General features: G+C 34.5%; 2 protein-coding genes across 2 annotated transcripts in view; both read right to left on the bottom strand.

Annotated features, from left to right (window-relative positions):
* IKZF3 (IKAROS family zinc finger 3) overlaps positions 1-12,719 on the bottom strand; it is a 90,957-nt gene extending 78,238 nt beyond the window's left edge. Inside the window, exon 1 of the mRNA XM_042914708.1 lies at positions 12,574-12,719. Within this exon, the coding sequence (XP_042770642.1) occupies positions 12,574-12,580 (7 nt within the window). The 5' untranslated portion in view covers positions 12,581-12,719. The remainder of the gene's footprint in view (positions 1-12,573) is intronic.
* Positions 1,603-3,970, bottom strand: LOC122206002 (ATP synthase subunit ATP5MJ, mitochondrial-like). The gene has a single exon (XM_042914710.1). It carries the CDS (start codon positions 2,325-2,327, stop codon positions 2,145-2,147), a length of 183 nt encoding a protein of 60 aa, XP_042770644.1. The 5' UTR covers positions 2,328-3,970; the 3' UTR covers positions 1,603-2,144.

A 12,719-nucleotide genomic window follows, 5' to 3' on the forward strand; every position in this document is an offset into this window, starting at 1 on the left:
TCAGTGATAGCTAATACTCCAACCAAACTTCCCTGAGAATTGAGATTTCAAGATTTGTTTTAATTTTGGTGCTTGATATATATATATATATATATATATATATATATATATATATATATATATATATATATATATATTACAGATGGTTTAAGTGTTATTAGTCTTTGGAAAACAAAACAAACAAAATCTCTTGATCCACATTTCTCTCCAGCAACATGCCCACTTATTTCTCTGCCTCACCTCCTAGCTAATTTCTGGGGAAAATAGTCTGTATTAATGTTTCTACTTCCTCTGTTCCCTCCATCCCCACCACTCCACAAAAACCACTTTTGTTAAGGTCACTTAGCAAGTTTTATGTTGCCAAAACCAACTCACACTTTTTGTCCTCACTTTACTTGATTTTTCTGCAACATTGAACATAGCTGACCACCTACTCCTTCATGAAACACTCCCAACTCTTGAATTCCATTACACCATGCTCTGCTGGTTTTCCTCCTGTCTTGCTAGCTGCTCTTTCTCTTTTGCTGGCTCTTCCTCCTCTATCTGACCACTTAAGTTAGATGTTTCTCAAGGCTCAATCCTGGGCCCCCTTCATACAATACATTCTCTCTTTAGGTGATCCCATCCATTCTAATGGCATTAAATATCATCTATGTGCTGAAGATGACCAAATCTCTATCTCTAACCAAAAAAGAGTTTACCAACTCTGTCCCTCACCATTAATCTCCATATTAGCACTCTTTTTATTTCCTTCACAGCACTTAGTATTTTAATTATTTCATTTGTTATTTACTTGTTGGGGGCCTGTCTTCCTTACCTGACTCTAAATTCAGTGTCAGCAAAAGCATTGCCTGTCTTGTTTACTACTGTAATGCCAATATTTTGCATATGTGGCACATAATAGGCATTCAATAAATATTTTTTAAATGAAGAATGAATGAAGATTTCTGATTTTTGGATTAGGTTGTGTCACAAATGTATGACAATATAAGTAAAAAAATAAATGCTCTAAAGCTTTCATTGTTCAACTATCTTTTAAAATCAGCATTTAGGGGTGCCTGGGTGGCTCAGTCAGTTGAGCATCTGACTTCGGCCCAGGTCATGATCTTGCGGTCTGTGAGTTTGAGCCCCACATCAGGCTCACTGCTGTCAGCACACAGCCTGCTTCAGATTCTCTCTCTTCCTCTCTCTGCCCCTCCTCCACTTGCTCTCTCTCTCTCTCTCTCTCTCAAAAATAAACAGTAAAAAATGTTTTTAAAAAATAAAATCAGCAATTAAATAAAATATATATTCCAAATACATATATAAAGATGATCCACTACTAATCAAACATGTGCTATGAGAGTGATGATAAGCTACACTGACACTTTTCAAACTGTGGGCAAGGCTGATAAGATTTCAAATTTTTTTTTTTAACGTTTATTTATCTTTGAGACAGAGAGAGACAGAGCATGAATGGGGGAGGGTCAGAGAGAGGGAGACACAGAATCCGAAACAGGCTCCAGGCTCTGAGCTGTCAGCACAGAGCCCGATGCGGGGCTCGAACCCACGGACCGTGAGATCATGACCTGAGCCGAAGTTGGCCGCTTAACCGACTGAGCCACCCAGGCGCCCCAAGGCTGATAAGATTTCAATATGCACAAGAATTCCCTAGGAACCTTGTTAAAATTCAGATTTTAATTCAGCAAGTCTGGCCTAAGATTCTGCATTTGTAACAACTGCCAGATGTTGCTGATGCTGGTCCACAGATTATATTTAGATTGGCAAGGGTCTAAAGGATACCTGTAAATGATTTATGAACTAAAATAAACATTTGCTAGACCTCAACTTTGTGTCTAGTACTATACAAGATGATTTTCATAAACATTATCTTATTTAGGCTGTGGCTGTTCTCTTGTAGTACAGTAAACTTAGAAAGATTCTCAACCTAATCTATCAAGGCCAAGTGTCTTCCTTTTATTTTTATTTTTTATTTTTTATTTTTTGCATCTCACAGTTACATCTATTCATGCCACAAAGGAAACAACATGTCTACAAGTGTACAGCGATGTTTCACGTTTCTATCCAACAGAGCACAGAACTAACTTACTGAGATTTATAGACAGACTGACGTTCCAGCTGATGTGTATTCCAAGTAAACCTGGTTAATGATGACCACAAGCAAGTGCAGGACTCAAAGTTTTCAAAGCTTTATTTCTTTTATAATCATTCCCGATTTTATAAACAATGAAGCCCATCAACTCCATTCCTACCCAAATCTCCTGGTACACTTGGGTATAGTAGGGCTTCATGGGGACCCAAACATTTTTAAAAAGGCTTTGAAGCATCTTGGTGAAAGACCCCCAGCTCAGACCACTCTGATGCACACAGTCAATGACTCAGAAAGCAGTGTCCCCCTTTTAGAAAAAATATTTTGTAATACCTCTTTTATCATCATGAATTAAATATAACCTATCCACACATGTGAGTTTTTTTAATAAAGCCCCAACTGTCATATAAAGATAAAAAAATAACAAAATAATTTGTCTTTCAATATGTAAATATCCCAGCACAATCATTCTAGAAAACATAATATTATTGTAGTCAGATATATTTGTAGAGTCACCATGAATGTAAGGGCTAAAAATGCAGAAGGATACAGTTGCATCAATAATGGCAAAAGAGTCTTGGCTCTCAACATAACAAAGAATCATCTTCTCTTCATTTATATAGTAGTTGCATTGCTAGACAACTTAGGCTGTATTAAAACCATCCAAAAATACTTCATGTTTATACATAAAATGGAGTTAGGTTCTGGCAGTCATTAGACATAAAATGTTACTAAGTTTCAGAAAAAGGGATAAATTCCAACCTGGAATGAAGAATGGCTTCCTAAAAGGAATGGCATTTGTGATGGAACATAATGGATGAATGAGGATTTCAATGGGATTGTGGTGCTATTAACAGTGTTGAGAAATCAGGAGAAGTTGGTTTGGATTGGAGAGACAGACAATGAGTTAATTTTTGGACTTGTTGGGTTTGAACAACATTAGAAAAATGGGGAGTTAGGAAAAGTAATGCATGTTCAGGGAATACTAAGCAGTCCAGCATAACATTAGAGGACAGACGTTATCTCTGACAAGGCATATTGAAGCTACATTGTGGATTATCTTAAATGTCTTACTAAGAAATCCTTAAAATGGTTTTTTCAGTAGGGGAGTGACTTGATATTTTAGGAAGATCATTCTGGCAGCAATCCTCAAAATGGATGGATTGAAGGAGGCAAGTCTATATACAGGATTACCAGCAGAAAAAAACATGTTAACAGTCTGAATGGATAGTTTTCAAAATGTGTTCTATGGAACTCCAGGGTTCCAGAGGGCTGCCACAGGTGCTCATCTGTGTCAGGAGAAGGAAAGGGCCAGCAGCTAGGTAGGCCTAGCAGTAGTCTCTTGCCTTCTCCCTCCTCTTAACTGGAACATCACACTTGCATCTGTCCCACATAAGATTTTTGGACACAAGGGCATTCTGTTGATAAAAACAATTTTTTTCCTGTTTTTGTGTCTTATCCAAATTCTTATTTAACTGTGAGCATGACCATGGAATATCCCAAGGAGCCATCATATAATCATCAGTGTCATTGTATAGAGTACTAGCTACAAGATCTAAGAGTCATTACATTAATTCTTAATATCAACTTTTTAAAATCATTATGTGTCCCGTTATACAGAGTATGTCTCCATCCCTAAATTAGATTACCTGTAAAAATTCTCCAGGTTTTCTTAGGTTTGGGGCAAACAGGACTGTATTAGGTCATTGATGTCTGCAATGGAAAACTGTGGAGTCCTTTGAGAATCTCCAAATTTCTTTTATTGAGATGTGCATTGAGGCTGTTGGCTAGGATAACACATAAACTATATACTTGTGTACTCTGGTCTCTCAGTCCTACTAATTTAAATTTGAGGTAGATGGCACAAGAACAGACACTCAGATCAATGGAACAGAATAGAGAACCCAGAAATGGACCCACAAATGTATGGCCAACCAATCTTTGACAAAGCAGGAAAGAATACCCAATGGAATAAAGACAGTCTCTTCAGCAACTGGTGCTGGAAAAACTGGACAGTGACATGCAGAAAAATGAACCTGGACCACTTTCTTACACCATACACAAAAATAAACTCAAAATGGATGAAAGACCTAAATGTAAGACAGGAAGCCATCAAAATCCTCTTGGAAAAAGCAGGCATAAACCTCTTTGACCTTGGCTGCAGCAACTTCTTACTCTGGAAGCAAGAGTAAGAAGGGAGGCAAGGGAAACAAAAGCAAAAATGAACTACTGGGACCTCATCAAAATAAAAAGCTTCTGCACAGCAAAGGAAATAATCAGCAAAGCTAAAAGGCAACCTACAGAATGGGAGAAGATATTTGCAAACGACATATCAGATAAAGGGTTAGTATCCAAAATCTATAAAGAACTTATCAAACTCAACACCCAAAAAATAAATAATCCAGTGAAGAAATGGGCAAAAGACATGAATAGACACTTCTCCAAGGAAGACATCCAGATGGCCAACTGACACATGAAAAATGCTCAACATCACTCATCATCAGGGAAATACAAATCAAAACCACCATGAGATACCACCGCACACCTGTCAGAATGGCTAACACTAACAACTCAGGCAACAACAGATGTTGGTGAGGATGCGGAGAAAGAGGATCTCTTTCGCACTGCTGGTGGGAATGCAAACTGGTGCAGCCACTCTGGAAAACAGTATGGAGTTTCCTCAAAAAATTAAAAATAGAACTACCCTACGACCCAGCAATTGCACTACTAGGTATTTATCCAAGGGATACAGATGTGCTGTTTCGAAGGGGCACGTGCACCCCAATGTTTACAGCATCACTATCAACAATAGTCAAAGTATGGAAAGAGCCCAAATGTCCATCAACTGGTGAATGGTTAAAGAAGATTTGGTTTATATATACAATGGGGTATTACTCAGGATGAAAAAGAATGAAATCTTGCCATTTGCAACTATGTGGATGGAACTGGAGGGTATTATGCTAAGTGAAATTCGTCAGTCAGAGAAAGACAAATATCCTATGACTTCACTCATATGAGGACTTTAAGATGCAAAACAGATGAACATAAGGGAAGCAAAAATAATATAAAAACAGGGAGGGGACAAAACATAAGAGACTCTTAAATATGGAGAACACACAGAGTGTTACTGGAGGGGTTGTGGGAGGGGGGATGGGCTAAATGGGTAAGGGGCATTAAGGAATCTACTCCTGAAATCATTGTTGCACTATATGCTAACTAACTTGGATGTAAATTAAAAAAATAAATTAAATTTTAAAAAACCAAGTAGGATATATAAATAACTTCTTCAAATCAGTAAGAAAAAAGAAAACCCAATTAAAAAATGTGCAAAAAAAGGTGAGATAGGACTTTTATATACATTATCCTATTTAAACCTTTACAAAAGCCCTAACATTTACAAATTTCCACATATTATTGTATTCCTTCAGGATCACTCACAAAGAGTCAAAACAACAGGTTATATTCACAAATGCCAAGCGTCTATCTTATACTGAATTATTGTTTATCAAACAAGCTCACAATCTTATTTCTACAATGCATGAAAAATGTTAAAATAATGACTCATCCTAAATCGTTCACCCACTGAATTTTGTTTTTATGGTAGTAAGCAGAAGTGTGTTGGTTAGGATGGTCCATAAACTCTTTTGTCCTGCTGAAATAATTCTCAAACCAAGACAGGTAGCAAATCGGTGGTTTACACCAGTTACGAATAACTTCTCTCATTTGGTCCCCTTGAATCCACTGGCACACAACTACTTTAGACAAATATCTCATGCAGCCCAATGGGCCAACTATTTCTCAAGGTTTGAATGGTACAACATAACATCCACAGTACCAAAATGAAGTTAGGAAGCTTAGCCTTAACAAAGGAAGTTGTAGAACCAAGGGAAAAGGAGTTTAATTTCTAACAATCACAACTTACAGAACTTGCTGAATCTTAGACAATACTGGCTTCCAGAGACTACTTAGTTAAAAAGCATCTATTTCTATCCCAGGAGTTTTTAAAATTGTTTTTGAAGAGAGACTTCATTTTTCAAATGAAATCTTACAGAGATTGCCATACATAAAATACATAGAGGAGTATCTTAGTATACAGTATAGTAAGTTCAAATATGTAATAATTACCAAAAGGTCAAACAATGAGAACAATATGCCTTTTAATAAAAACTAAAAATCTATAGATATGGATGAAACTTACAGCTTTATATCAGCATCAACACATACATTATTCTATATTTTGTCTTGTCAATATGAAAAAAATGAAGATGCATATATATAAAAACTGTTACCACTTGCAAGAGTTTCACCTTATTATTTCAGGAGAGTTTGTTTGTTTGCCTAGTAGGCTTCACACGCAGCACAGAGCCCAGCACAGGGCTTGAATTTATGACCCTGAGATCAAGACTAGAGCTGAGATCAAGAGTCAGATGATTAAGTGACTGAGCCACCCAGGCACCTGTATTTCAGAATAGTTTTTAAACTATCTTTGTTTCAAAGTTGAATCACTCAAAATATTTAACAATTCTTCACATTCTTTAACTCTGAACATAAAAATAAGACAAGAAGTACCCCCAACACTTACAATAAGTATTTTAAAAATTTATAATATATAATCATGATGTGTTTTTTTGTTATTGAGCAGTTGGTTACTACACTGTAACAAAAGCATGTCCCAACCACCTTAGCCTGAGCCTTTATAGGTACTTAATTAAACACAGGGAATAGAAGAGTTAATGATGTTCTTAATTCAATAATTTTACATGAGCAAATATGCACAGGAAAAAAACCAAGAGGGCAGAACCGTAATCTTACTCATCACATTTATAAAATGCTAATATTTCAAAGAGTTTCAAAGAGTTGATTTAAAAAAGTTTCACTTTGAGGTCAGAGTATAAATTTATACATTGATAATCTTCAACACATTAAAATTTGGTAAATGATAACTCATGAAAGTCAAATGAAATTTAAATCAAGTTAGCCTCTGATGCACATACATGGTACTGTCTATACTGCATGCAAGCATAAAATCAACTATTAATGAGTATTAGCAAGTCCTTTCCTAATTACAGATAAAGATAGATGATAGCAAAAATGATTAGTTGTTAAATATTATAAAAATTAGTTACTTAGTTTTCAGACTGGAGCTATTATTATATATTAACTATGATGTAATTCCACATCTATAAAAAATTTTTGTAGGTTTGTGAGCATGATCTTTTTTCATACCCACAGCCTACATGACTACTATTACAGGAAACTCTTCTGATGTGCCAAATATTCTGATAAGTTAATAGTCTCTCAAATAGATATCACTTTGCAAGTGAACTGATATGCTGTGTTAGAGAACTCAAATTAAGTAAAGTATATTATTGTCAACTTTAAGAATCAAAACATTTGTTGTGAAAAATGGTTTATTGTGGAAAGTGCAGTGCTTCATCGACATAAAGAATGCTGCAAAAATTTTAAACAAATCCATAAGTTAGAGGGCACTATATTATTTTTCCCAGAGTAGAGTCAATATTGGATTAGAAAAAGATGGTACTATTCATATTGTTAGATTTAGCCAACATTCCAGACTCTTCTACCAAACCTTTTACAGTACCTCTGACAAATTAACCAGCATAATTATCTAGTTTCAATGTCATTATTTTCTTTACTCTCTTTGCCCTAAAAGCTGAACAAATAAATAATCAAATGACGAAACACACAGGCAACTCATTCATTAATTTGTTCAATAAATATGACTGTTGTTGTACTATGTGCTGAGGAATGGGCTGATGATAAAAAATATGCCTATGCTTTGGAACCTGACAGTCTAGGAAGGGCTACAGGTATGTTAACAACCAAAATAAGCAAGAAATCTAGTTAAGTAATCTTTTAGATAATTAGGAGTTATAACTAAAAAATGTAGCTTTGTATTGTTTCATCAGTGATGCTACTGAAATGTTTTCAATTTCTCTTATTTTAAAAAGTTTCCTTTATAAACCCACAAATAATCTGAGGTACCAAAAATTTCATCTCTAAGAACATACATTAACAAATACAATTTGTAATACGCTGCCAATTCTATTGATACAAAAAGTCAGGAGGTAAGTGTTCCATTAATACATTTTATTCTGTTTCATATCTTTTATTAAACACTTACTTTTTATGTCTCTTAGATGAAACACATATCTAATATAATATGGTATCAACTCCACATTATTTTGATTTACTCTACAACACTTTGGACTCTAAGAACTTTAATTTTGGATGCAGAAAGCAGATTTCAATTAAGACTGAAAAAATTATTCATAATCACTGGGGATTAAAGTATTTTGATAGGCTATATAGTAATAATAACTGTTATACATAGATTACATTTCAAATAATCTACATATAATAGAAATATAATTGTTTCATTATTTCATCTTTTTTTAGTGATTCAAAAGGCCTTAGAGTCATCCTTATGCTTTTTAATTATTATAAATTTACCAGCTAATGAAGAGTTATATTTTTAAAAAGCTAGATAGCAGAATGCACTCTATGTCCTTGTGATGTTTAGAATCTCTTTTCACAATAATTAATGAACCCTTAGCATGAAAACATCATTTATTAAGCACCTACTACAGGCAAGTTTCTGTATTAATCACTCAGTTCTTCTCATACATGGTCTACATTGAATGACTGATAAAAGATCTATGACTAACATTTTAGTACTAAATAAGTGAGTATATACAGTTAATATATTGACAAGTTTATAATAATGTATTAAAAAGGTATTACTGGAAAGTTGTATGCTAATTTTACAGTGTCATTTCTATCTTACTGACTGAGAAAGCAAATTTCTGTTCATATTTGATCCATATTTTAATAGACTTACATGTAATCCTGAAATCTGCTGATGTATAGCTAATAGATAAGATTTTGCCTTAAGGCTAGTTTAGCCAAAAAAAAAAAAATAATAACATTTTTGTTTTCTCTGTTTTTTCTATTATACCATTTAATTAAATACTTTAAAATTTTTCTGAGTTCTATCAAAGAATTGCTAGCACCAATCTCCTACTCATAGAAATTAATTAAATAAAAGGTGTCATATAAACATAATGAAAATTACTTTTCAGCACTATTTTCTTAATTGAATGCAACAAACTGTGAGGGTCTTTTATGAACAGAAACTATTTCTGACACCGAGCACACAAAAATAAAACATACTCTCTGCCCTCTAAGAGCTTAAAGACCAGTGGGGTTAGAAACATTTAAAGCAATAAATACAACTGGCAGAAGTGTGTACAGAAAGGAAAGGACCTTGGCCTAGGTGAAGGGAGGTGAGGGACCAGTAGGGAGACCACCAGAAGGCATCAGAGAAGGTCATCAGAAGGAGGGCACCTGCAGAGCAAAGGATGAGTAAGCATAACCAGGTAGAAAATGGGCTGAAAATCTTAGTGAAGACATGGAAGTGTGAAATAGCATATTGGATCATAGGAAGTACACACAGGAATTTTCTAAAATTATATTCTGTCAGGATCCTGTGACCTTTCTGTCATTTTTGTTCCTTTGAACTTTACCATTTCATCCTTCATATGCTCATAATGGAGGGCTAGTAAACTCCACCATTTGGAGGCTATATCTCTGTAAAACTCAACCATCCAAAGCATAGAAAGGGACCTAGAAGTGAAAAATGGCTTCCACAAAAGCCATGTGATAAGAAGCAGAAACTGACATCAAGGAAACAAAATTTGTTCAATAACCCTGGAATATTTAGTGTAGGGGCATTCAGCTCTGCACAGTTCAAATCCCCCATAAGAATATACTATAGAACATTACCTGATGGTCAGAATAGTGACTCAAGGTTACCAAGATAAAGTGATCTCTCATGTACTTTGTTTATAAGACAGGGAGGAGGCTGTGTAATAAATGCACTTAGAAAGATCTCTACCCAATATCATTTAAATAGAAAGGTTTTATATTAAATGAGAAACATGCCAATACCTATGAAATCCATTTTTGTGAACCACCTCATTTCTCAACCATAACAAAAAGAAGAAGATACTGTTATTATAACACAAATTACAAAACTTAGCAACATCAAGAGTCTTTGGATAGAAAATACTTAGGATCAAAGATTGTGAGAAAAGAAAAAAGTTACAGCTTTTGATTTATTATATGCATTAACTTTTCATTTTTACATGACAAAATTTCAATTTCAAAGCTTATTTCATCTGAAATCATAATAGAAAGTCTCAATAAACATCTATTGATGAATGAATTTGAAAAAGATTTTATATGTTGAAGGAATGACTAAACAGCTTCACATTTTGCAATAAACTATAGCATGTAAATTTTACCACCAAATTAGGCAGAAAATAAAGGTATTCCATAAAGTATTCTACTTTCTTATACTACCAAGAAATGAGAGGTATACATTCCAGGTCAAATTTCTTTATATTGAGACCAAAATGTCAAGATAATATAAAAATATTTTAAATATCAAACACATGGACCAGATTAGTCAATCTCGGGTGGCAGTAAAGAACTAGATATTTTACTGCATCAAATACTCTGTCCTCAGGGACCTGATGTGAGCACAGCCAAATTCATATCATTAACCTTTTCTTTTCTTTCAAGTTTTTGCATTAAGCATACTATATACCATCCATCTCTACGGACCTATGAATTTAATCTAGACATATAAACTCACAGTTGATCACTGCCTATATTCCAGATTCCATCTCTTTCCATTTATAGTTTGTGCATTCTAAACCAAATTCTATACAAGTTTTCATTCCTTTCTTTTTCAGAGAGCCTTTATTCAGGCTTATCTAAAAGTCTTTGTTAAGGGCATTACTATCCCAAATTATGCTATTTATTTAATAATTTCTTTATTTCACATTAAATAAATGAATCCAAGAGTATTAACATTTACAGGGAAACACTCTAGTTTCCATGGATTTACACTATTCTGCATGTTAGTCTGGAGAAGTGAAATGATTAGGAATAAGAAAAAATAGTGTTGAATATTGATTTATGACTTCACAAAATAAATTCAGCAATTCATTTATAATAATTAAAGCATGAGAATTTTTAAAATTATTTTTTCATAGTGTACAGTGACCTAATTTTTTTTCCTGTTCTTGGTCAACAAAGCCTTTACATGATAACAATTATACTTCATAGACCATTTTTAAAATATTCACAGTGTCAATTTTAAGAGTTATTTTTTTAAACCCTAATAATTTAACATTTTAAAAGCATAGTTTTTCATAAAACACTTGAAGCATTATTCATAATGGCTATTTAAAAGTTGTCATATCCATACTAAACACATACTGTTTATTGACTTATTGTTTGACATTCTACTTAAAGAAAAAAAATGTTTTATATGGGCCACAGCAGTTAGAAAAATTGTAAGCATACCCAGGTACAAACTGAAGATTCAGGACCACAATATTGCACTTAATTATATTTTGAAGGAAAAAAAAAAAGTTCTGCCACATGTATCTTGTGTCTCAAAGTAGTTAATTAAATTTAAATAACTTTATATACTCTAGATCTAGAGTTGCCAAAGATCAATTCATTAATATGAAAATATGTTATTCATAATATTTTAATATATTTAATTTATTATATTTAATTTATTATATTTAATTTAATATAACATGTTATTCATAATATTTATCAAATTAACATTTTAATTAGGTGTCAGTATCTCATTTATTAAGAGAATGAATCCATTTCTCACAAATTCTAGTTTTCCAAATATCAGCACCTTCCCCAACTTGAAATGCATTCCCCAACTTGAAAATCTTCCATTTTCAGAGTGTAACAAACCCTTGTTGAAAAGTTTACAACAATGGTGTGAAATTTTAGTTATCCCAAGTAAGTATATACTGAAAATTTTTGAGAAGTGAGGATAGTTTCACGACTCTCAAAATTAATTCAAATGAAACTTTTTAATTGAGCCTGGTTTTTGCTTTGGATAAAGGACCATTAGAAGATCGAGTTCCAAGGGAACCACAAGTGCCAACCAGTTTAAAATTTACCTTCCCCATATGACAGCATTTACTCTTAGAAGAAGAAAAACTGTTAAGTTTAATTCTAAATAAGTCACTAAGGTTAGCCTGAATCCAATGGACACTGAGGCCATGGAAGAAAAAAAACATCCAAAAGAATCAATTATTCCAACCCAGGTTTGCTGCCATTTCAGGGACGCCCCATAAGTACTCTTCCTCTGCAGACTTCGAGTTGAGCCCTCATGTCTGACAACCCTTAAGACATAAAATTGCGGAGAAATTATCACTTCCCAAAGTTAGGTGGGGGTTGGGGGGGGGCAAAATGAGAGATGTATAAGAACTACACGCTTTGCCCTCTGAAATGCCTCATATTTACTTTTGACAAAAGAAATAAATAGAAGCAAAACCGAGATTCAGAAGGTACTCTCTCTGCTGCGTGCACCGGTCGAGCTTTTCAAAGACCCTTAGAAAAGAAGCGGGCTGGAGGCTCACCTTCCATCTCGCTGCCGGGCTGGGTTGGGCTGGAGCTGCCGCTCTGGCTACCCGGCCGCTCCACGTGCTCCTGCCGTCGCCGGGACGCAGCGCGCAGCTGGCGGGAGATTCCCGGCGCGGGGAGTCCCCGGGATCGCGCCGCCGCG

The sequence above is a fragment of the Panthera leo genome, chromosome E1 (genome assembly GCF_018350215.1).
Source record: "Panthera leo isolate Ple1 chromosome E1, P.leo_Ple1_pat1.1, whole genome shotgun sequence".
In the NCBI taxonomy this organism is placed as follows: Eukaryota; Metazoa; Chordata; class Mammalia; order Carnivora; family Felidae; genus Panthera; species Panthera leo.

Bases quoted from the DNA above. Each gene is read 5' to 3' on its own strand.
- LOC122206002 (XM_042914710.1), bottom strand. From the start codon at position 2,327: ATGCTTCAAAGCCTTTTTAAAAATGTTTGGGTCCCCATGAAGCCCTAC.